This window comes from Oncorhynchus keta, chromosome 9 (genome assembly GCF_023373465.1).
Source record: "Oncorhynchus keta strain PuntledgeMale-10-30-2019 chromosome 9, Oket_V2, whole genome shotgun sequence".
Taxonomy (NCBI): Eukaryota; Metazoa; Chordata; class Actinopteri; order Salmoniformes; family Salmonidae; genus Oncorhynchus; species Oncorhynchus keta.
Genome location: NC_068429.1, coordinates 4,102,378 through 4,129,704, shown reverse-complemented (window position 1 = coordinate 4,129,704; position 27,327 = coordinate 4,102,378). Strand labels below are relative to the sequence as shown.

The following is a 27,327-nucleotide window of genomic DNA, read 5'->3' as shown; positions in this document are numbered from 1 at the left end:
ATGTGGGAACAGCAGACTGGTATAGGGATTGATTGAATATGTCCGTAAAGACACCGGCCAGCTGGTCTGCGCATGCTCTGAGGGCGCGGCTGGGGATGCCGTCTGGGCCTGCAGCCTTGCGAGGGTTAACACGTTTAAATAGGCTTACTCACCTCGGCTGCAGTGAAGGAGAGACCGCATGTTTTCGTTGCAGGCCGTGTCAGTGGCACTGTATTGTCCTCAAAGCGGGCAAAAAAGTTATTTAGTCTGTCTGGGAGCAAGACATCCTGGTCCGTGACTGGGCTGGGTTTCTTCTTGTAGTCCGTGATTGACTGTAGACCCTGCCACATGCCTCTGCCTGGGAGCAAGACATCCTGGTCCGTGACTGGCCTGGGTTTCTTCTTGTAGTCCGTGATTGACTGTAGACCCTGCCACATGCCTCTGCCTGGGAGCAAGACGTCCTGGTCCGTGACTGGGCTGGGTTTCTTCTTGTAGTCCGTGATTGACTGTAGACCCTGCCACATGCCTCTGCCTGGGAGCAAGACATCCTGGTCCGTGACTGGGCTGGGTTTCTTCTTGTAGTCCGTGATTGACTGTAGACCCTGCCACATGCCTCTGCCTGGGAGCAATACATCCTGGTCCGTGACTGGCCTGGGTTTCTTCTTGTAGTCCATGATTGACTGTAGACCCTGCCACATGCCTCTGCCTGGGAGCAATACATCCTGGTCCGTGACTGGGCTGGGTTTCTTCTTGTAGTCCGTGATTGACTGTAGACCCTGGGAGCAAGACATCCTGGTCCTAAATAAGTGTAATAAAATATGAAAACGTGTTATTAAATAATCTGCTCCTGCAGACCAATTGAATATAGATGTGGGTTTCAGTACCTGAATCTGTAATTAGTGGTTTACAAAAGGGTCCGTTGGTCTACTTCCCTGATTACTGACTACAGAGATGAGGAGGACGCTACTCCCTATACCCCTGATTACTGTCTACAGAGATGAGGAGGACGCTACTCCCTATACCCCTGATTACTGACTACAGAGATGAGGAGGACGCTACTCCCTATACCCCTGATTACTGACTACAGAGATGAGGAGGACGCTACTCCCTATACCCCTGATTACTGACTACAGAGATGAGCAGGACGCTACTCCCTATACCCCTGATTACTGACTACAGAGATGAGGAGGACGCTACTCCCTATACCCCTGATTACTGACTACAGAGATGAGGAGGACGCTACTCCCTATACCCCTGATTACTGACTACAGAGATGAGGAGGACGCTACTCCCTATACCCCTGATTACTGTCTACAGAGATGAGGAGGACGCTACTCCCTATACCCCTGATTACTGACTACAGAGATGAGGAGGACGCTACTCCCTATACCCCTGATTACTGACTACAGAGATGAGGAGGACGCTACTCCCTATACCCCTGATTACTGTCTACAGAGATGAGGAGGACGCTACTCCCTATACCCCTGATTACTGTCTACAGAGATGAGGAGGACGCTACTCCCTATACCCCTGATTACTGTCTACAGAGATGAGGAGGACGCTACTCCCTATACCCCTGATTACTGACTACAGAGATGAGGAGGACGCTACTCCCTATACCCCTGATTACTGTCTACAGAGATGAGGAGGACGCTACTCCCTATACCCCTGATTACTGTCTACAGAGATGAGGAGGACGCTACTCCCTATACCCCTGATTACTGACTACAGAGATGAGGAGGACGCTACTCCCTATACCCCTGATTACTGACTACAGAGATGAGCAGGACGCTACTCCCTATACCCCTGATTACTGTCTACAGAGATGAGGAGGACGCTACTCCCTATACCCCTGATTACTGACTACAGAGATGAGGAGGACGCTACTCCCTATACCCCTGATTACTGTCTACAGAGATGAGGAGGACGCTACTCCCTATACCCCTGATTACTGACTACAGAGATGAGGAGGACGCTACTCCCTATACCCCTGATTACTGACTACAGAGATGAGGAGGACGCTACTCCCTATACCCCTGATTACTGACTACAGAGATGAGGAGGACGCTACTCCCTATACCCCTGATTACTGTCTACAGAGATGAGGAGGACGCTACTCCCTATACCCCTGATTACTGACTACAGAGATGAGGAGGACGCTACTCCCTATACCCCTGATTACTGTCTACAGAGATGAGGAGGACGCTACTCCCTATACCCCTGATTACTGACTACAGAGATGAGGAGGACGCTACTCCCTATACCCCTGATTACTGACTACAGAGATGAGGAGGACGCTACTCCCTATACCCCTGATTACTGTCTACAGAGATGAGCAGGACGCTACTCCCTATACCCCTGATTACTGACTACAGAGATGAGGAGGACGCTACTCCCTATACCCTGATTACTGAATACAGAGATGAGGAGGACGCTACTCCCTATACCCCTGATTACTGTCTACAGAGATGAGGAGGACGCTACTCCCTATACCCCTGATTACTGTCTACAGAGATGAGGAGGACGCTACTCCCTATACCCCTGATTACTGACTACAGAGATGAGGAGGACGCTACTCCCTATACCCCTGATTACTGTCTACAGAGATGAGGAGGACGCTACTCCCTATACCCCTGATTACTGACTACAGAGATGAGGAGGACGCTACTCCCTATACCCCTGATTACTGTCTACAGAGATGAGGAGGACGCTACTCCCTATACCCCTGATTACTGACTACAGAGATGAGGAGGACGCTACTCCCTATACCCCTGATTACTGACTACAGAGATGAGGAGGACGCTACTCCCTATACCCCTGATTACTGTCTACAGAGATGAGCAGGACGCTACTCCCTATACCCCTGATTACTGACTACAGAGATGAGGAGGACGCTACTCCCTATACCCCTGATTACTGTCTACAGAGATGAGGAGGACGCTACTCCCTATACCCCTGATTACTGTCTACAGAGATGAGGAGGACGCTACTCCCTATACCCCTGATTACTGTCTACAGAGATGAGGAGGACGCTACTCCCTATACCCCTGATTACTGACTACAGAGATGAGGAGGACGCTACTCCCTATACCCCTGATTACTGTCTACAGAGATGAGGAGGACGCTACTCCCTATACCCCTGATTACTGTCTACAGAGATGAGGAGGACGCTACTCCCTATACCCCTGATTACTGTCTACAGAGATGAGGAGGACGCTACTCCCTATACCCCTGATTACTGACTACAGAGATGAGGAGGACGCTACTCCCTATACCCCTGATTACTGTCTACAGAGATGAGGAGGACGCTACTCCCTATACCCCTGATTACTGTCTACAGAGATGAGGAGGACGCTACTCCCTATACCCCTGATTACTGTCTACAGAGATGAGGAGGACGCTACTCCCTATACCCCTGATTACTGTCTACAGAGATGAGGAGGACGCTACTCCCTATACCCCTGATTACTGTCTACAGAGATGAGGAGGACGCTACTCCCTATACCCCTGATTACTGACTACAGAGATGAGGAGGACGCTACTCCCTATACCCCTGATTACTGACTACAGAGATGAGGAGGACGCTACTCCCTATACCCCTGATTACTGACTACAGAGATGAGGAGGACGCTACTCCCTATACCCCTGATTACTGACTACAGAGATGAGGAGGACGCTACTCCCTATACCCCTGATTACTGTCTACAGAGATGAGGAGGACGCTACTCCCTATACCCCTGATTACTGACTACAGAGATGAGGAGGACGCTACTCCCTATACCCCTGATTACTGTCTACAGAGATGAGGAGGACGCTACTCCCTATACCCCTGATTACTGAATACAGAGATGAGGAGGACGCTACTCCCTATACCCCTGATTACTGTCTACAGAGATGAGGAGGACGCTACTCCCTATACCCCTGATTACTGACTACAGAGATGAGGAGGACGCTACTCCCTATACCCCTGATTACTGACTACAGAGATGAGGAGGACGCTACTCCCTATACCCCTGATTACTGTCTACAGAGATGAGGAGGACGCTACTCCCTATACCCCTGATTACTGACTACAGAGACGAGGAGGACGCTACTCCCTATACCCCTGATTACTGTCTACAGAGATGAGGAGGACGCTACTCCCTATACCCCTGATTACTGTCTACAGAGATGAGGAGGACGCTACTCCCTATACCCCTGATTACTGTCTACAGAGATGAGATCCGGCTGACTACAGTGAACAGAACTTAGTGAAAGAGCCCCCCAAGGCCTCTCTCTCTCTCTCTTACACACACATTCACACACACAGACACTCACAGACAGACACACACACACTCACAGACACACACACACACACACATACACACACGCACATACACACACATACACTCACACACACTCACACACCTTCACACACACCTACACACACACGTTCACACACACCTACACACACACTCACACTTACTCACACACACACCTTCACACACACACACACCTTCACACACACCTTCACACACACACACACCTACACACACACACACACACACACACACACACACACACACACACACACACACACACACACACACACACACACACACACCTTCACACACACACCTTCACACACACACCTACACACACACACACACACACACACACACACACACACACACACACTTTATCTTTACGACCCTGCCAACAGTGCTTTTGCTCAATGACTTTGGTGAAATGTAAAGTAGACGAGACAAAAACAGGAATTATCTCAATTCTGAACGAAAAAAAACCACAAACCTTTACAGCTCGGATAGAGATGGTGTTTACATTTGATGAAGTATTAAGGAATTGTACATTTCCCAATGACGTAAGAACCCTATAACCCAAACCATCTACCCAGTGTCCAACGACATGAATGTTTTATATTACCAAACCATCCTAATAGAGTTAATGTAATTAGTATCTGATCTGAATGATTCCTCCAATTACATGTTCTAGCCACACAATTTACACCGATTTAAAGTTCACAAACATACGAGTTGATATATTTTACTTTACCTTTATTTATTTAGGGTGTGTGTGTGTGTGTGTGTGTGTGTGTGTGTGTGTGTGTGTGTGTGTGTGTGTGTGTGTGTGTGTGTGTGTGTGTGTGTGTGTGTGTGTGTGTGTGTGTGTGTGTGTGTGTGTGTGTGTGTGTGTGTGTGTGTGTGTGTGTGTGTGTGTACGAATAAGCAAGACTTATGGAACAAGTATGAGAAAAAAGATTAATTGGATATCAAACAGCCCTCCTACACTGTTTTTGGTTAAATTAATTAGCAAGTTACTTAACATTAGACAATATTAATTACTACATAAAAGGTCAACCTGAGGGATTTAACAGAATCTGCTAACCTTATATAGAGTTCATGTTAAACGTATATAGAGTGAGGAGAATAATTCCATTTTTTATATATATTTTTTTTGTTCATTTGGTCGCTTTAGATTTGATTAGTTATTAGTTATTTTTGTGAATACACACGCACACACTCAAACATGCACACACTGCACACACTACACACACCCTGAGGTGGGATGCGCATTAGTTCATCGTCATTATGCACAGCCATTTTGAATTGAATGTATCCATAAAGATTTCCCATGAGCACTAGATTAATATTATTTACATGATGTCTGCCATTTACTTGGCCTTTCTACCTTTCTGCTGCTCCTCCCAGTCCAATTTAGAAAAATCAAGGCTTTATGACTGTCGTGTTCTGATAGATAGAGAACAACAGACAAAACACCATGAAGGGAGCATGGATAGAGAACAACACCATGAAGGGAGCATAGATAGAGAACAACACCAGGAAGGGAGCATGGATAGAGAACAACACCATGAAGGGAGCATAGATAGAGAACAACACCATGAAGGGAGCATGGATAGAGAACAACACCATGAAGGGAGCATGGATAGAGAACAACACCATGAAGGGAGCATAGATAGAGAACAACACCACGAAGGGAGCATGGATAGAGAACAACACCACGAAGGGAGCATGGATAGAGAACAACACCACGAAGGGAGCATGGATAGAGAACAACACCATGAAGGGAGCATGGATAGAGAACAACACCATGAAGGGAGCATGGATAGAGAACAACACCATGAAGGGAGCATAGATAGAGAACAACACCATGAAGGGAGCATAGATAGAGAACAACACCAGGAAGGGAGCATGGATAGAGAACAACACCATGAAGGGAGCATAGATAGAGAACAACACCATGAAGGGAGCATGGATAGAGAACAACACCATGAAGGGAGCATGGATAGAGAACAACACCAGGAAGGGAGCATAGATAGAGAACAACACCACGAAGGGAGCATAGATAGAGAACAACACCATGAAGGGAGCATGGATAGAGAACAACACCATGAAGGGAGCATAGATAGAGAACAACACCATGATGGGAGCATGGATAGAGAACAACACCATGAAGGGAGCATGGATAGAGAACAACACCATGAAGGGAGCATGGATAGAGAACAACACCATGAAGGGAGCATGGATAGAGAACAACACCAGGAAGGGAGCATGGATAGAGAACAACACCATGAAGGGAGCATGGATAGAGAACAACACCATGAAGGGAGCATGGATAGAGAACAACACCAGGAAGGGAGCATGGATAGAGAACAACACCATGAAGGGAGCATAGATAGAGAACAACACCACGAAGGGAGCATGGATAGAGAACAACACCAGGAAGGGAGCATGGATAGAGAACAACACCATGAAGGGAGCATGGATAGAGAACAACACCATGAAGGGAGCATAGATAGAGAACAACACCATGAAGGGAGCATAGATAGAGAACAACACCATGAAGGGAGCATGGATAGAGAACAACACCATGAAGGGAGCATAGATAGAGAACAACACCATGAAGGGAGCATGGATAGAGAACAACACCACGAAGGGAGCATGGATAGAGAACAACACCAGGAAGGGAGCATAGATAGAGAACAACACCATGAAGGGAGCATGGATAGAGAACAACACCATGAAGGGAGCATGGATAGAGAACAACACCATGAAGGGAGCATGGATAGAGAACAACACCATGAAGGGAGCATAGATAGAGAACAACACCATGAAGGGAGCATAGATAGAGAACAACACCACGAAGGGAGCATGGATAGAGAACAACACCATGAAGGGAGCATAGATAGAGAACAACACCATGAAGGGAGCATGGATAGAGAACAACACCACAAAGGGAGCATGGATAGAGAACAACACCATGAAGGGAGCATGGATAGAGAACAACACCAAGAAGGGAGCATGGATAGAGAACAACACCAGGAAGGGAGCATGGATAGAGAACAACACCATGAAGGGAGCATGGATAGAGAACAACACCATGAAGGGAGCATAGATAGAGAACAACACCATGAAGGGAGCATAGATAGAGAACAACACCATGAAGGGAGCATGGATAGAGAACAACACCATGAAGGGAGCATAGATAGAGAACAACAGCATGAAGGGAGCATAGATAGAGAACAACACCATGAAGGGAGCATAGATAGAGAACAACACCATGAAGGGAGCATGGATAGAGAACAACACCAGGAAGGGAGCATGGATAGAGAACAACACCAGGAAGGGAGCATAGATAGAGAACAACACCATGAAGGGAGCATGGATAGAGAACAACACCATGAAGGGAGCATGGATAGAGAACAACACCATGAAGGGAGCATAGATAGAGAACAACACCATGAAGGGAGCATGGATAGAGAACAACACCATGAAGGGAGCATGGATAGAGAACAACACCATGAAGGGAGCATAGATAGAGAACAACACCATGAAGGGAGCATGGATAGAGAACAACAGCCAAAACACCATGAAGGGAGCATAGATAGAGAACAACACCATGAAGGGAGCATAGATAGAGAACAACACCATGAAGGGAGCATAGATAGAGAACAACACCATGAAGGGAGCATGGATAGAGAACAACACCATGAAGGGAGCATGGATAGAGAACAACACCATGAAGGGAGCATAGATAGAGAACAACACCATGAAGGGAGCATGGATAGAGAACAACACCACGAAGGGAGCATAGATAGAGAACAACACCATGAATGGAGCATAGATAGAGAACAACACCAGGAAGGGAGCATGGATAGAGAACAACACCACGAAGGGAGCATAGATAGAGAACAACACCATGAAGGGAGCATAGATAGAGAACAACACCATGAAGGGAGCATGGATAGAGAACAACACCATGAAGGGAGCATGGATAGAGAACAACACCACGAAGGGAGCATGGATAGAGAACAACACCATGAAGGGAGCATAGATAGAGAACAACACCATGAAGGGAGCATGGATAGAGAACAACACCACGAAGGGAGCATGGATAGAGAACAACAGCCAAAACACCATGAAGGGAGCATAGATAGAGAACAACACCACGAAGGGAGCATGGATAGAGAACAACACCATGAAGGGAGCATGGATAGAGAACAACAGCATGAAGGGAGCATAGATAGAGAACAACACCACGAAGGGAGCATGGATAGAGAACAACACCATGAAGGGAGCATAGATAGAGAACAACACCACGAAGGGAGCATGGATAGAGAACAACACCATGAAGGGAGCATGGATAGAGAACAACACCATGAAGGGAGCATGGATAGAGAACAACACCACGAAGGGAGCATGGATAGAGAACAACACCATGAAGGGAGCATGGATAGAGAACAACACCATGAAGGGAGCATGGATAGAGAACAACACCATGAAGGGAGCATGGATAGAGAACAACAGCCAAAACACCACGAAGGGAGCATAGGTAGAGAACAACACCATGAAGGGAGCATAGATAGAGAACAACACCATGAAGGGAGCATGGATAGAGAACAACACCATGAAGGGAGCATGGATAGAGAACAACACCATGAAGGGAGCATAGATAGAGAACAACACCATGAAGGGAGCATGGATAGAGAACAACACCACGAAGGGAGCATAGATAGAGAACAACACCATGAAGGGAGCATAGATAGAGAACAACACCACGAAGGGAGCATGGATAGAGAACAACACCAGGAAGGGAGCATAGATAGAGAACAACACCATGAAGGGAGCATGGATAGAGAACAACACCACGAAGGGAGCATAGATAGAGAACAACACCATGAAGGGAGCATAGATAGAGAACAACACCACGAAGGGAGCATAGATAGAGAACAACACCATGAAGGGAGCATGGATAGAGAACAACACCATGAAGGGATCATGGATAGAGAACAACACCACGAAGGGAGCATGGATAGAGAACAACACCATGAAGGGAGCATGGATAGAGAACAACACCATGAAGGGAGCATAGATAGAGAACAACACCATGAAGGGAGCATAGATAGAGAACAACACCATGAAGGGAGCATGGATAGAGAACAACACCATGAAGGGAGCATAGATAGAGAACAACACCATGAAGGGAGCATGGATAGAGAACAACACCATGAAGGGAGCATGGATAGAGAACAACACCATGAAGGGAGCATAGATAGAGAACAACACCATGAAGGGAGCATAGATACAGAACAACACCAGGAAGGGAGCATGGATAGAGAACAACACCATGAAGGGAGCATAGATAGAGAACAACACCATGAACGGAGCATGGATAGAGAACAACACCAGGAAGGGAGCATGGATAGAGAACAACACCACGAAGGGAGCATAGATAGAGAACAACACCATGAAGGGAGCATGGATACAGAACAACACCAGGAAGGGAGCATAGATAGAGAACAACACCATGAATGGAGCATAGATACAGAACAACACCAGGAAGGGAGCATGGATAGAGAACAACACCATGAAGGGAGCATAGATAGAGAACAACACCATGAACGGAGCATGGATAGAGAACAACACCAGGAAGGGAGCATGGATAGAGAACAACACCACGAAGGGAGCATGGATAGAGAACAACACCATGAAGGGAGCATGGATAGAGAACAACACCAGGAAGGGAGCATGGATAGAGAACAACACCATGAAGGGAGCATGGATAGAGAACAACACCATGAAGGGAGCATAGATAGAGAACAACACCATGAAGGGAGCATGGATAGAGAACAACACCATGATGGGAGCATCGATAGAGAACAACACCAGGAAGGGAGCATAGATAGAGAACAACACCAGGAAGGGAGCATGGATAGAGAACAACACCATGAAGGGAGCATGGATAGAGAACAACACCATGAAGGGAGCATGGATAGAGAACAACACCATGAAGGGAGCATGGATAGAGAACAACACCATGAAGGGAGCATGGATAGAGAACAACACCATGAAGGGAGCATAGATAGAGAACAACACCATGAAGGGAGCATGGATAGAGAACAACACCATGAAGGGAGCATGGATAGAGAACAACACCATGAAGGGAGCATAGATAGAGAACAACACCATGGAGGGAGCATGGATAGAGAACAACACCATGAAGGGAGCATGGATAGAGAACAACACCATGAAGGGAGCATAGATAGAGAACAACACCAGGAAGGGAGCATGGATAGAGAACAACACCACGAAGGGAGCATGGATAGAGAACAACACCATGAAGGGAGCATGGATAGAGAACAACACCATGAAGGGAGCATAGATAGAGAACAACACCACGAAGGGAGCATGGATAGAGAACAACACCACGAAGGGAGCATGGATAGAGAACAACACCATGAAGGGAGCATGGATAGAGAACAACACCATGAAGGGAGCATGGGAAATGTAAGACCGAAGCAGAGCACTAAGAATTGTTGGAGAGAAAAGCACACACACACACACACACACACACACACACACACACACACACACACACACACACACACACACACACACACACACACACACACACACACACACACACACACACACACACACACACACACACACACACACACACACACACACACACATACTCAGAGTATGAATTGTAAAACACAGAACGGTGCCGACGAAGAATCGTTCCGTTAAATATTAATATCTCATAACAATAAGACGGAGAAAGCATCTGTGCCGTCGTGGATTGGAGTCGGGAGACGCATTAGACAGCCCCATAACACTTTATAGGACCTGCTAGAGTAATGAGAAAAAGCAAGAGGAGGGAGGGAGGAAGGGTTTAGGGGGAGCAACACGATCTCACAGTCTCACGTCAGAATTACACGTTCATCCATGTTTCTCAAACGTCACATTTTGAAGTTGTTCCAAATGTCAAATTTCAAAGTGTTTATTAAGGTTAAGTTTAATCATTAACTCTGAATGGCTAATGTAAGGTTAAGGTTTGGGATAGACTTATAAAAAGGCAGATGTTTACGCCCATTTGCCATCCCAGTCCACAGCGCCCTAGCAAAACCAAAACCTACTTTGTTCCAAAAGGTCAGCTGCCTGCCATCCATCCCACATATCTTTGTAATTGATCTGGCCTTTTCTCATCAGCCATGAAGTCAGTGGGAGTCTCTCCAAAATAAATAGGTTGGCATCGATCACACACTTTATATGCTCATCTGTTCTAGCCGCCAAGACGTTTTGGGGTGTGTCTTTATGTTTTTCTCTTTTATCAAAATGTCCACCTCCACAGCAGAATAGAGAACATTAAGCTGGCCTTACATTAGGTCTAAAAGGCTTATTTTAAAAGGAAATGGACCAGTAGCTTTTACAACTAGCTGTAAGTCGCTCTGGATAAGAGTTGCTGCAAAATTACTCAAATGTAAAATAAGCTTATTAAGGAAAATTGAGACACACAGAGATACACAGACATGCGCACGTGCGCGCACACACACACACACACACACACACTTACACACACACGCTCCAATAGCTGTACATCAGTGAGCTGTGTCATCAGGGCTTCCTCAGCTCGTAATAAGGGAGATGGCGTTTTAATGATGGTCCCCGACCTTATTTGGTAAGGGTCAATCTAGGATTAATTTAGTAAGACGTATTAAGTTGTCTGATTAACATTGTGGAGCTTATTAAAAGGGAATGGAAACATTAGGCCAAGGTTCCCCAACTGGCGGCCCACGGGCCAGATTTGGCCCGCCGGCAATAGTATTTGCCCCCCCCCCACCAAAACCCCATAAAACAAATGCAATAAGATGAGATGCAAAAAAAACTCTCAAATGCAATGTCCCAAGAAGGAAGTTACCCTGCCTAAATAAGGCAATAGTTACATTTTGAACTTCGTTCATGAGGAGAGGAGACAGAATGCAGGAGAAGGTTATTAACTAATAAAGCGGACCTTTCCGTGGAACAGCGCCTGGTGCTGAAACGTAATGCTGCAGCTGCAACAGAAATCAATAGGAGGTGGAACAGCGCCTGGTGCTGAAACGTAACGCTGCAGCTGCAACAGAAATCAATAGGAGGTGGAACAGCGCCTGGTGCTGAAACGTAATGCTGCAGCTGCAACAGAAATCAATAGGAGGTGGAACAGCGCCTGGTGCTGAAACGTAATGCTGCAGCTGCAACAGAAATCAATAGGAGGTGGAACAGCGCCTGGTGCTGAAACGTAACGCTGCAGCTGCAACAGAAATCAATAGGAGGTGGAACAGCGCCTGGTGCTGAAACGTAACGCTGCAGCTGCAACACAAATCAATAGGAGGTGGAACAGTGCCTAACAAGTGTTGCACGGCAACAGACGGAGAAAATCTACACCAGTCAAGTCAAGTCATTTAAACAATAATCTTCATTTTATTCCTTCCCGAGTTTAGGTCTAATATAAAATAACTTACAATAGGAGACTTTGAGACTTTTTTAAGAACATCTTTAACAAGATAAAAAATATATGGCCCAAATAGATTTTTTATTTATTTTAATTTTACCTTTATTTAACCAGGCAAGTCAGTTAAGAACATATTCTTATTTTCAATGACGGCCGAGGAACAGTGGGTTAACTGCCTGTTCAGGGGCAGAATGACAGATTTGTACCTTGTCAGCTACGCTGCCGCCCCATTAGGTCGTAAGACTACTGTTCTATTTACAATTTGCAACTGTACATAAAATGATGTAGTATCCTACATAAAACACTTAATTTAAAGATTGTCTGATTGTCTGTATCGGGCTGCTCCTGTCAGATTCAGACATATATATATATATGGATAAACACTCCCGATAATGTGAGTATTTATTGAAAACTGTCATATAGGCAACTCAGTGGGGGAAAGTTGCATTTCGCGAACACCATCTTGTGGATGACCCGTGAGATGGATTTGATTTTGATGCCGGAGACGGTCCTCGATTGACTTGTGTGAAAGACGGTTTACTGTCGTGAGTCCATTTTGCGTTCGTGGACGAAAATGAGGACTCGCAGGAGTAAGACGATCCGAAACATTGTTATAACATAAAATGCACGTTTCTTTACTGTGCTGTATTCCTCTGAGAATGACACCCAAAACACAAGGACTCAGCACTACTGATTTGGCTCAATGTCTGGAATTCAATCAGCTCCGTTTGAATTGCGGCCTCGTCCAGCGAGTTTTTCGTTTTCTTAAGCAAGGGAGGAGTATTCTCCACCTGGGTCGGACTGCGAGAGGATCACGTACAAAACGCAATGATATCATTGGACAGACATGCTGTCGTCTTCAAATGTGATGGTGAAGTTGTCCCTCAGCTGCTTGATGAAGTCTTCCATCACCTCTGTGACGATGCTGCGGCCTGGTCCCTCTGCCTGTCGTTTCTTCAGTGTGCTGGAGTCTTCCATCACCTCGGTGACGATGCTGCGGCCTGGTCCCTCTGCCTGTTGTTTCTTCAGTGTGCTGGAATCTTCCATCACCTCTGTGACGATGCTGCGGCCTGGTCCCTCTGCCTGTCGTTTCTTCAGTGTGCTGGAGTCTTCCATCACCTCTGTGACGATGCTGCGGCCTGGTCCCTCTGCCTGTCGTTTCTTCAGTGTGCTGGAGTCTTCCATCACCTCGGTGACGATGCTGCGGCCTGGTCCCTCTGCCTGTTGTTTCTTCAGTGTGCTGGAATCTTCCATCACCTCTGTGACGATGCTGCGGCCTGGTCCCTCTGCCTGTCGTTTCTTCAGTGTGCTGGAGTCTTCCATCACCTCTGTGACGATGCTGCGGCCTGGTCCCTCTGCCTGTCGTTTCTTCAGTGTGCTGGAGTCTTCCATCACCTCTGTGACGATGCTGCGGCCTGGTCCCTCTGCCTGTCGTTTCTTCAGTGTGCTGGAGTCTTCCATCACCTCTGTGACGATGCTGCGGCCTGGTCCCTCTGCCTGTCGTTTCTTCAGTGTGCTGGAGTCTTCCATCACCTCTGTGACGATGCTGCGGCCTGGTCCCTCTGCCTGTCGTTTCTTCAGTGTGCTGGAGTCTTCCATCACCTCTGTGACGATGCTGCGGCCTGGTCCCTCTGCCTGTCGTTTCTTCAGTGTGCTGGAGTCTTCCATCACCTCTGTGACGATGCTGCGGCCTGGTCCCTCTGCCTGTCGTTTCTTCAGTGTGCTGGAGTCTTCCATCACCTCTGTGACGATGCTGCGGCCTGGTCCCTCTGCCTGTCGTTTCTTCAGTGTGCTGGAGTCTTCCATCACCTCTGTGACGATGCTGCGGCCTGGTCCCTCTGCCTGTCGTTTCTTCAGTGTGCTGGAGTCTTCCATCACCTCTGTGACGATGCTGCGGCCTGGTCCCTCTGCCTGTCGTTTCTTCAGTGTGCTGGAGTCTTCCATCACCTCTGTGACGATGCTGCGGCCTGGTCCCTCTGCCTGTCGTTTCTTCAGTGTGCTGGAGTCTTCCATCACCTCTGTGACGATGCTGCGGCCTGGTCCCTCTGCCTGTCGTTTCTTCAGTGTTCTGGAGTCTTCCATCACCTCTGTGAGTGTGCTGGAGTCTTCCATCACCTCTGTGACGATGCTGTGGCCTGGTCCCTCTGCCTGTCGTTTCTTCAGTGTGCTGGAGTCTTCCATCACCTCTGTGACGATGCTGCGGCCTGGCCCCTCTGCCTGTCGTTTCTTCAGTGTGCTGGAGTCTTCCATCACCTCTGTGACGACGCTGCGGCCTGGTCCCTCTGCCTGTCGTTTCTTCAGAAGGGGCAGTAAACTACCGGATGAAAAAGTACAAATCGAACAACTTAAGCTTCCTGGTAAAGGCTTTTTTTCCACCATCTGCACGTCTGTTTCCCCTCTTCATTTTATTTGATCGATTTAGCCCGTTTTAAGTGACAGAATACGCCAGACACAACAACAAAAGTTTGTATTTTGGCATTTAACGCTTCAATGTTTCTGCGTCGGGCCTCTGGTCCGGGGCGGGAAGAGGCCACTTTGAAAAGTTCCATGCTTCATAATGACGTCTCAGATTGAATTCTTTTGCAAAACAGCGACATTTTCTCTCTCGCTATCAAGCTAATTGCCCTGAACAAAATGTTGACGTAAAAAAAATGGAATGTAGTGTAGGTGACATAGACCTGTTTATCCCCACCAATCAAACTCACAGAGAAAATAGACCAAATATAATAATTGAATTGAGAGACATTGGTGTCTTTATGAGCGTAATCAGAACAAAATGATCACGTTATTGTCACTGAATGTATTATGTACTGATCAAAAGTGTTAAAAGGTCGTTCAATATATAGTGCAGACCAATTAATTATGCTAATATGATATACTAATTATGTTATGTCCCGCTAACTATTAGCTCAGAACAGAATTGGCCTGAGGCCAAACCTAGGAGACGAACCGAGGTTGTAACTGTAAATCGCCATATTGACATTGTTGTGTTATCAGTAGGAGAGTTTGGGGAATTCCTGAATTTACTGAGACCCTGACCTCTACGTGCATTAATGAGCGTTATTTTAGCGGTGTCAAACTATATATGAATAAGTGATACATGATTTACAAACAGCCATTTCAAATGATATGACACACGATCGCACCACGTCAATCAAATGGTAATCAGTCACATAAACGAAACAAAAAGGTACTGTACAAGTTATCAAATCGGGCTTGCAAGGTGACAAAAGTTCAATTTGATCATCCTAAGGATTTCCCTCTAACGTTTGAGAAAAAAAAGATGGAAGGTAATTTAATCTGATACTCCATGACTGAAATAATATGATATGCCTGTAAGTCGCTAAGTACCAGGATGATGCACTCACTAAGCTGAGGTTTTTAAAAGTCATCATAGCTAGCGATCATCACAAGGGTTAGGCTTCAGGCTCGCGGTTACTATTTTCAGGAATCATAGACGTCACAGATTTTTAAAAAGACAGCTAGCCAACTAATAATTACTGTAGCTACCTATTTATATAGGAGAGAGCAAACATTTTACTGGTAAAATTAACAATCCTGCAGCAGACCTCTGTTTTGACTGGAGGTCACAGAGAGAGAGGAAGCTGTCTGACTGGAGGTCACAGATAGAGAGAGGGAGGAAGCTGTCTGACTAGAAGTCACAGATAGAGAGAGAAGGAGGACGCTGTCTGACTGGAGGTCACAGAGAGAGAGGAAGCTGTCTGACTGGAGGTCACAGAGAGAGAGGAAGCTGTCTGACTGGAGGTCACAGATGGATAGAGAGAGGAAGCTGTCTGACTGGAGGTCACAGAGAGAGAGGAAGCTGTCTGACTGGAGGTCACAGATGGATAGAGAGAGGAAGCTGTCTGACTGGAGGTCACAGATGGATAGAGAGAGGAAGCTGTCTGACTGGAGGTCACAGATGGATAGAGAGAGGAAGCTGTCTGACTGGAGGTCACAGATAGAGAGAGAGGAAGCTGTCTGACTGGAGGTCACAGAGAGAGAGGAAGCTGTCTGACTGGAGGTCACAGAGAGAGAGGAAGCTATCTGACTGGAGGTCACAGGTCACAGATCGAGAGAGGAAGGAAGCTGTCTGACTGGAGGTCACAGATAGAGAGAAATCCCATGTTCATGCCAATATAAAGTACTGTATGTATTATACCAATATAAAGTACTGTATGTATCACACCAATATAAAGTACTGTATGTATTATACCAATATAAAGTACTGTATGTATCATACCAATTTAAAGTACTGTATGTATCATACCAATATAAAGTACTGTATGTATTATACCAATATAAAGTACTGTATGTATTATACCAATATAAAGTACTGTATGTATTATACCAATATAAAGTACTGTATGTATCATACCAATATAAAGTACTGTATGTATCATACCAATATAAAGTACTGTATGTATCATACCAATATAAAGTACTGTATGTATTATACCAATATAAAGTACTGTATGTATCATACCAATATAAAGTACTGTATGTATCATACCAATATAAAGTACTGTATGTATCATACCAATATAAAGTACTGTATGTATCATACCAATTTAAAGTACTGTATGTATCATACCAATATAAAGTACTGTATGTATCATACCAATATAAAGTACTGTATGTATCATACCAATATAAAGTACTGTATGTATCATACCAATATAAAGTACTGTATGTATCATACCAATATAAAGTACTGTATGTATCATACCAATATAAAGTACTGTATGTATCATACCAATATAAAGTACTGTATGTATCATACCAATATAAAGTACTGTATGTATCATACCAATAAAGTACTTTATGTATCATACCAATATACAGTACTGTATGATCATACCAATATAAAGTACTGTATGTATCATACCAATATAAAGTACTTTATGTATTATACCAATATAAAGTACTGTATGTATCATACCAATATAAAGTACTGTATGTATCATACCAATATAAAGTACTGTATGATCATACCAATATAAAGTACTGTATGTATCATACCAATATAAAGTACTTTATGTATCATTCCAATATAAAGTACTGTATGATCATACCAATATAAAGTACTGTATGTATCATACCAATATAAAGTACTGTATGTATCATACCAATATAAAGTACTGTATGTATCATACCAATATAAAGTACTGTATGTATCATACCAATATAAAGTCCTGTATGTATCATACCAATATAAAGTACTGTATGTATCATACCAATATAAAGTACTGTATGTATCATACCAATATAAAGTACTGTATGTATCATACCAATATAAAGTACTGTATGTATCATACCAATATAAAGTACTGTATGTATCATACCAATATAAAGTACTGTATGTATCATACCAATATAAAGTACTGTATGTATCATACCAATATAAAGTACTGTATGTATCATACCAATATAAAGTACTGTATGTATCATACCAATATAAAGTACTGTATGATTATACCAATATAAAGTACTGTATGTATCATACCAATATAAAGTACTGTATGTATCATACCAATATAAAGTACTGTATGTATCATACCAATATAAAGTACTGTATGTATCATACCAATATAAAGTACTGTATGTATCATACCAATATAAAGTACTGTATGTATCATACCAATATAAAGTACTGTATGTATCATACCAATAAAGTACTGTATGTATCATACCAATATAAAGTACTGTATGTATCATACCAATATAAAGTACTGTATGTATCATACCAATAAAGTACTTCATGTATTATACCAATATAAAGTACTGTATGTATCATACCAATATAAAGTCCTGTATGTATCATACCAATATAAAGTACTGTATGTATCATACCAATATAAAGTACTGTATGTATCATACCAATAAAGTACTTCATGTATCATACCAATATAAAGTACTGTATGTATCATACCAATAAAGTACTTCATGTATTATACCAATATAAAGTACTGTATGTATTATACCAACATAAAGTACTTTATGTATTATACCAATATAAAGTACTGTATGTATCATACCAATATAAAGTACTGTATGTATCATACCAATATAAAGTACTGTATGTATCATACCAATATAAAGTACTGTATGTATCATACCAATATAAAGTACTGTATGTATCATACCAATATAAAGTCCTGTATGTATCATACCAATATAAAGTACTGTATGTATCATACCAATATAAAGTACTGTATGTATTATACCAATATAAAGTACTGTATGTATCACACCAATATAAAGTACTGTATGTATCATACCAATATAAAGTACTGTATGTATCATACCAATATAAAGTACTGTATGTATTATACCAATATAAAGTACTGTATGTATCATACCAATATAAAGTACTGTATGTATCATACCAATATAAAGTACTGTATGTATCATACCAATATAAAGTACTGTATGTATCATACCAATATAAAGTACTGTATGTATCATACCAATATAAAGTACTGTATGTATCATACCAATATAAAGTACTGTATGTATCATACCAATATAAAGTACTGTATGTATCATACCAATATAAAGTACTGTATGTATCATACCAATATAAAGTCCTGTATGTATCATACCAATATAAAGTACTGTATGTATCATACCAATATAAAGTCCTGTATGTATTATACCAATATAAAGTACTGTATGTATCACACCAATATAAAGTCCTGTATGTATTATACCAATATAAAGTACTGTATGTATCATACCAATATAAAGTACTGTATGTATTATACCAATATAAAGTACTGTATGTATCACAAATATAAAGTACTGTATGTATCATACCAATATAAAGTACTGTATGTATCATACCAATATAAAGTACTGTATGTATCATACCAATATAAAGTACTGTATGTATCATACCAATATAAAGTACTTTATGTATCATACCAATATAAAGTACTGTATGTATCATACCAATATAAAGTACTGTATGTATCATACCAATATAAAGTACTGTATGTATCATACCAATATAAAGTACTTTATGTATTATACCAATATAAAGTACTGTATGTATCATACCAATATAAAGTACTGTATGTATCATACCAATATAAAGTACTGTATGTATCATACCAATATAAAGTACTGTATGTATCATACCAATATAAAGTACTGTATGTATCATACCAATATAAAGTACTGTATGTATTATACCAATATAAAGTACTGTATGTATCATCAGTTTTTCCTTCAAGTCTACTTTGCTGCTGTTCTCTTAACTCGCGTGTCAAACTCATTCCACAAAAGGCCGAGTGTTTACGGATTTTCCTTCCAACCTTGTAATTGATTGCTAAATTAAGGTCACTAATTAGTAACGGGATTTCCCTCACCTTGTTGTCTAGGTCTTAATTTAATTTAGGTCTTCATTTAAATGTATCTAGACCCAAACTGCGACAGACCTACATCTATCCTGACGTGCCTTTCTAAGGTCCTCGAAACGCCAAGTTAACAAACAGATCACCGACCATTTTGAATCCCACCGTACCTTTTCCGTTATGCAGTTGGTTTACGAGCTGGTCATGGGTGCACCTCAGCCACGCTCAAGGTGGTAAATGATATCATAACCGCCATCAATAACAGACATTACTGTGCAGCCGTATTCATCGACCTGACCAAGGCTTTCGACTCTGTCAGTCACCACATCCTTCTTGGTTCAGTGTGTTAAATCGAAGGGCCTGTTGTCCGGTCCTCTGGCAGTCTCTATGGGGGAGCCACAGGGTTCAGTTCTCTGGCCGACTATTTTCTCTGTATACATCAATGATGTCGCTCTTGCTGCTGGTGATTCTCTGATCCACCTCTACACAGACGACACCATTCTGTATACTTCTGGCCCTTCTTTGGACACTGTGTTAACTAACCTCCAGACGAGCTTCAGTGCCATGCAACTCTCCTTCCTTGGCCTCCAACTGCTCTTAAATGCATGTAAAACTAAATGCATGCTCTTCAACCGATCGCTGCCCGCACCTGCCCGCCTGCCTAGCATCACTAATCTGGACGGTTCTGACTTAGGTATTTGTAGTTAGCCACATATTCTAAGTGTCTGGTTAAATTGTAAACTCTTGTTCCAGACTCACATTAAGCATCCCCAATCCAAAGTTAAATCTATAATTGGCTTCCTATTTCGCAACAAAGCATCCTTCACTCATGCTGCCAAACATACCCTCGTAAAACTGACTATCCCACCGATCCTTGACTTCGGCGATGTCATTTACAAAATAGCCTTCAACACTACTCAGCAAATTGGATGCAGTCTATCACAGTGCCATCCGTTTTGACACCAAAGCCTCATATACCACCCACCACTGCGACCTGTATGCTGGCCCTCGCTTCATATTCATCGCCAAACCAACTGGCTCCAGGTCATCTATAAGTCTTTGCTAGGTCCCAACTTTTCTCAGCTCACTGGTCACCATAGCAACACCCATAGCACACGCTCCAGCAGGTATATCTCACTGGTCATCCCCAAAGCCAATTCTTCCTTTGGTTGCCTCTCCTTCCAGTTCTCTGCTGCCAATGACTGGAACGAATTGCAAAAATCACTGAAGCTGGAGACTCATATTTCCCTCACTAGCTTTAAACACCAGCTGTCAGAGCAGCTCACAGATCACTGCACCTGTACATAGCCCATCTGTAAATAGCCCATCCAACTACCTCATCTCCATATTGTTATTTAAAAAAAATGTTTTTCTCCTTTGCACTCCAGTATCTCTACTTGCACATTCATCTTCTGCACGTCTGTCACTACAGTGTTTATGCTCAATTGTAATTATTTCGCCACTATGGCCTATTTATTTCCTTACCTCCCTAATCTTACTACATTTGCACACACTGTATATAGACTTTTCTATTGTGTTATTGACTGTATGTTTGTTAATTCCATGTATAACTCTGTGTTGTTGTTTGTGTCAAACTGCTTTGCTTTATCTTGGCCAGGTCGCAGTTGTAAATGAGAACTTGTTCTCAACTAGCCTACCTGGTTAAATAAAGGTGATCTGGCCTACCTGGTTAAATAAAGGTGATCTGGCCTACCTGGTTAAATAAAGGAGATCTGGCCTACCTGGTTAAATGAAGGTGATCTGGCCTACCTGGTTAAATAAAGGTGATCTGGCCTACCTGGTGAAATGAAGGTGATCTGGCCTACCTGGTTAAATAAAGGTGATCTGGCCTACCTGGTTAAATAAATGTGATCTGGGCTACCTGGTTAAATGAAGGTGATCTGGCCTACCTGGTTAAATAAAGGTGATCTGGCCTACCTGGTTAAATAAAGGTGATCTGGCCTACCTGGTTAAATGAAGGTGATCTGGCCTACCTGGTTAAATGAAGGTGATCTGGCCTACCTGGTTAAATAAAGGTGATCTGGCCTACCTGGTTAAATAAATGTGAACTGGCCTACCTGGTTAAATGATCTGGTTAAATAAAGGTGATCTGGCCTACCTGGTTAAATAAAGGTGATCTGGCCTACCTGGTTAAATAAAGGTGATCTGGCCTACCTGGTTAAATGAAGGTGATCTGGCCTACCTGGTTAAATAAAGGTGATCTGGCCTACCTGGTTAAATAAAGGTGATCTGGCCTACCTGGTTAAATGAAGGTGATCTGGCCTACCTGGTTAAATAAAGGTGATCTGGCCTACCTGGTTAAATGAAGGTGATCTGGCCTACCTGGTTAAATGAAGGTGAAATTAAAAATAATGAAAAAAAGAGCCTCGGTCGTCCGTGGAATGAGTTTGACACCTCTGCTTTAACTGAATAAAAAGCAATACATTTCCCCCTGCAATTATTCTGGACGACGATGACTCTTCTTTGAATTTGTGTGACAGACAACTTTTTTTTTTTTTTTTTTTTATCTTCTAGGTTTACGAACAAGACGACTTGAGTGAACAGATGGCGAGCCTAGAGGGACTCATGAAGCAACTCAACGCCATCACTGGCTCGGCCTTTTAACCCCAGCAGCCCTGGCAGAGAGTCCCACCCAGCCAGTCAGACCTTAACAGCAGCAGCACAGACAGATAGCAGTACCACTAGAAGAAGCAGGAACACAGAAACAAGGGGCAGGGCACAGACGAGGGGGCGCATGGTGCCTGGACCTCAGAAACACAGATACTTCTCAACAAACCCCCTATAATACTCTAACCAAACCACCTAACGGACCTCTCTGTGTCCCTTCAATACTGTAACCAACCCTGTTCCTCTATAATACCCCCCCCCCCCTCTGAAAGGGGGACGACGAAGACTCTAAAATGATAAACGATGAAGAAATTATATTTGATGTTTTCCACAGTGTTGTTTTCACTTTAAATCGTCAACTTTTTGAGTTTTCATTGATCAATGTTGTTTTTGTTTCCATGTTACTGGTGTTTTGGATTTAATTTTGAACTGAAGGCTCAAGTGTAACAGCTGGACCTATAAGACCTAAGGACTGTTTGCTGTCTCCAGACGTCAATGTTTCTCTGGACCCTCGTTGCCTGGTGATGATGTGAGATGACAATGGTAGGTCTGACAGTGGTAGGTCTCGCTGTGGTAGGTCTCACAGTGGTAGGTCTCGCTGTGGTAGGTCTCGCAGTTGTAGGTCTCACAGTGGTGGAATCTCACAGTGGTAGGTCTCGCTATGGTAGGTCTCGCAGTGGTAACTGCCTGTTCAGTGGTAGAACGACAGATTTGTACCTTGTCAGCTCAGGGATTTGAACTTGCAACCTTCCGGTTACTAGTCCAACGCTCTAACCACTAGGCTACCCTGCCGCCCCATGGCAGACCCCGGGAAAGTTCTCCATATCTCCTTGTTCGGGTCCATCTACAGTATGTTGCTTCTCCTCGACTTACATCTGCAGTATGTTGTTTCTCCTCAACTCTGCCCTGGTCATGTTGCTTCTCCTCGACTTACATCTACAGTGTGTTGCTTCTCCTCGACTTACATCTACAGTATGTTGCTTCTCCTCGACTTACATCTACAGTATGTTGCTTCTCCTCAACTCTGCCCTGGTCGTGTTGCTTCTCCTCAACTCCGCCCTGGTCATGTTGCTTCTCCTCAACTCCGCCCTGGTCGTGTTGCTTCTCCTCAACTCTGCCCTGGTCATGTTGCTTCTCCTCAACTCCGCCCTGGTCATGTTGCTTCTCCTCAACTCCCTGTCCTGGTCATGTTGCTTCTCCTCAACTCTGCCCTGGTCATGTTGCTTCTCCTCAACTCCGCCCTGGTCATGTTGCTTCTCCTCAACTCTGCCCTGGTCATGTTGCTTCTCCTCAACTCTGCCCTGGTCATGTTGCTTCTCCTCAACTCTACCCTGGTCATTACATCTACAGTGTGTTGCTTCTCCTCAACTCTGCCCTGGTCATGTTGCTTCTCGTCAACTCTGACCTGGTCATGTTGCTTCTCCTCAACTCTGCCCTGGTCATGTTGCTTCTCCTCATCTACATGTTGTTCTCCTCAACTCTGACCTGGTCATGTTGCTTCTCCTCAACTCTGCCCTGGTCATGTTGCTTCTCGTCAACTCTGCCCTGGTCATGTTGCTTCTCATCAAATCCGCCCTGGTCATGTTGCTTCTCCTCAACTCTACCCAGGTCATGTCGCTTCTCCTCGACTTACATCTACAGTGTGTTGCTTCTCCTCAACTCTGACCTGGTCATGTTGCTTCTCCTCAACTCTGACCTGGTCATGTTGCTTCTCCTCAACTCTGACCTGGTCATGTTGCTTCTCCTCAACTCTGACCTGGTCATGTTGCTTCTCCTCAACTCTGACCTGGTCATGTTGCTTCTCCTCAACTCTGCCCTGGTCATGTTGCTTCTCCTCAACTCTGACCTGGTCATGTTGCTTCTCCTCAACTCTGCCCTGGTCATGTTGCTTCTCCTCAACTCTGACCTGGTCATGTTGCTTCTCCTCAACTCTGCCCTGGTCATGTTGCTTCTCCTCAACTCCGCCCTGGTCATGTTGCTTCTCCTCAACTCTGCCCTGGTCATGTTGCTGCCCTATCACAACCACAGACAGCTGTTTGGTATTTGCCAAAATGTAGTTTTGAAGTCATTAGAACAACATGTCCAAACCAGACTTATAATCACTCGTTCCAGTCGAGGTGTGGAGGGTCTTGGAACGTATTGGGAATCAATACGGTATCAAGTGGTATTACAAGGTGATATTTACTTTATTGACAATGAGTTTGGTCCCGTTGACAACCTCGTTCACCATCCCAACGGGATCTTTTTGTTGCCCTATGATGTATTGGTGGTGATGATGATGATGATGATGATGATGGTGATCTTTAGTTTTTAACAGTTAAGGTTGTCATGAGACAAACACATGTACCTCAGTTTATTTAAGCTTGACTGACTGTGAAGGGCGATTTCCCCAGGGGTTGTCTTGGATACGATCACCCCAGGGGTTGTCTTGGATACGATCACCCCAAGGGTTGTCTTGGATACGATCACCCCAGGGGTTGTCTTGGATACGATCACCCCAGGGGTTGTCTTGGATACGATCACCCCAGGGGTTGTCTTGGATACGATCACCCCAGGGGTTGTCTTGGATACGATCACCCCAGGGGTTGTCTTGGATACGATCACCCCAGGGGTTGTCTTGGATACGATCACCCCAGGGGTTGTCTTGGATACGATCACCCCAGGGGTTGTCTTGGATACGATCACCCCAGGGGTTGTCTTGGACCCACCCCAGGGTTGTCTTGGATACGATCACCCCAGGGGTTGTCTTGGATACGATCACCCCCAGGGGTTGTCTTGGATACGATCACCCCAGGGGTTGTCTTGGATACGATCACCCCAGGGTTGTCTTGGATACGATCACCCCAGGGGTTGTCTTGGATACAATCACCCCAGAGGTTGTCTTGGATACGATCACCCCAGGGGTTGTCTTGGATACGATCACCCCAGGGGTTGTCTTGATCATCCCCCAGGGTTGTCTTGGATACGATCACCCCAGGGGTTGTCTTGGATACGATCACCCCAGGGGTTGTCTTGGATACTCACCCCAGGGGTTGTTTTGATACGATCACCCCAGGGGTTGTCTTGGATACGATCACCCCAAGGGTTGTCTTGGATCACCCCAGGGGTTGTCTTGGATACGATCACCCCAGGGGTTGGTTTGTCTCACCCCAAGGGTTGTCTTGATACGATCACCCCAGGGGTTGTCTTGGATACGATCACCCCAGGGGTTGTTTTGGATACGATCACCCCAGGGGTTGTCTTGGACCCCACCCCAGGGGTTGTCTTGGATACGATCACCCCAGGGGTTGTCTTGGATACGATCACCCCAGGGGTTGTTTTGGATACGATCACCCCAGGGGTTGTCTTGGATACGATCACCCCAGGGGTTGTCTTGGATACGATCACCCCAGGGGTTGTCTTGGATACGATCACCCCAGGGGTTGTCTTGGATACGATCACCCCAGGGGTTGTCTTGGATACGATCACCCCAGGGGTTGTCTTGGATACGATCACCACAGGGGTTGTTTTGGATGCTAATGCAGGAGGGCCATTTTATAGATGATAAGCGATGCGTATGATTTCCATATAGTATATACAGTATTTTTACATCAGCAGTTCCGTCAAACGCTGCAGTACAACTATTTATAATCCAATTTGTAACAGCCTCTTCCCGACTTGTGATATTGTTTTACATTAGGGTGCCCCATGGATAGCTTTGCATCACTGACGATAGATACATAACCTTTAGTTTTTTAACAAAAACAAGGCACCTGGGGGGGGCATGTACAACTGAATCATTAATCACCATGGAAATAGGACATCAATATTCTCATGTTTGACTCTGGTAACCCATGGTAACTGTGCTCCCTTTTATAATTTGCAAGTGTCTATTTTTCTCCTGACGGTGGATTGTCCTGGGGACAAAACAAAACAGAAGAAGAAGAAGGAATAGCTGCATTGGCATTCTGAACATGTATAGGGGGGGTTGTGAAGAAGTGAATTTCAGTATTCATTATTCAATATTAGAACTCTGACTTGCGCTCTTGGAAAAACAATAGAAAAGATGACTCCAGGAAAGTAACGAGGATGCTGACTGGTATAATGTTATGGTATTGACGTCTGTGTCAGTGAGAGATTCACGTGGATTAGCATCGACGGATAGAAACACATCCGTTACGGATTCAGAGACTCGTCACAAAACAAAACAAACCGTCGAGCGTCATCTTGTACGTAAAGGACATTTTGTTTTCGATTTTTTTTATCTGTTTGCCCTTTAATTAAAATACCTTTGTTTGTTTGTTTTATGTTGCTGAGAAAAAGACATTGTATGTGCCTTTACATTTCACCTTTTGTTCTCAGTATTTCTCTTTGTTGATCACTTTATTTGTATACCCTCTCCCCCCCCTCTCCCCCCTCTTGCCCCCCTCTTTTGCCCCCTCTTCTCTCTTTGCCCCCCTCTCTTTGCCCCCCTCTCCCCCCCCTCTCTCCCCCCTTTTCCCCCCTCTCTTTTGCCCCCCTCTCTTTGCCCCCCTCTCTTTGCCCCCTCTCTCCCCCCTCTCCCCCTCCCCCTCTTGCCCTAAACGCA

The 27,327-nt window shown here is 44.4% G+C and overlaps 2 protein-coding genes and 1 long non-coding RNA gene across 3 annotated transcripts in view; 2 read left to right on the top strand and 1 right to left on the bottom strand.

The window, feature by feature from the left end:
• LOC118380388 (netrin receptor DCC-like) overlaps positions 1–22,874 on the top strand; it is a 689,822-nt gene extending 666,948 nt beyond the window's left edge. The window contains exon 29 of the mRNA XM_052526014.1: positions 22,668–22,874. Coding sequence (XP_052381974.1) covers positions 22,668–22,757 — 90 coding nt within the window. The 3' untranslated portion in view covers positions 22,758–22,874. The remainder of the gene's footprint in view (positions 1–22,667) is intronic.
• Positions 22,875–23,642: 768 nt separating this feature from the next.
• LOC127931647 (uncharacterized) lies at positions 23,643–25,074 on the top strand. Its single transcript, XM_052524912.1, has 2 exons — positions 23,643–24,094; positions 24,369–25,074. Exons 1-2 carry the CDS (start codon positions 23,643–23,645, stop codon positions 25,072–25,074), a joined length of 1,158 nt encoding a protein of 385 aa, XP_052380872.1.
• On the bottom strand, positions 23,726–24,754 carry LOC127931648 (uncharacterized). Its single transcript, XR_008142129.1, has 3 exons — positions 24,667–24,754; positions 24,246–24,636; positions 23,726–23,849 (listed from the first exon to the last, which is right to left on the bottom strand). It is a non-coding gene; the product is annotated as an uncharacterized LOC127931648 (long non-coding RNA).
• Positions 25,075–27,327: the final 2,253 nt, after the last annotated feature.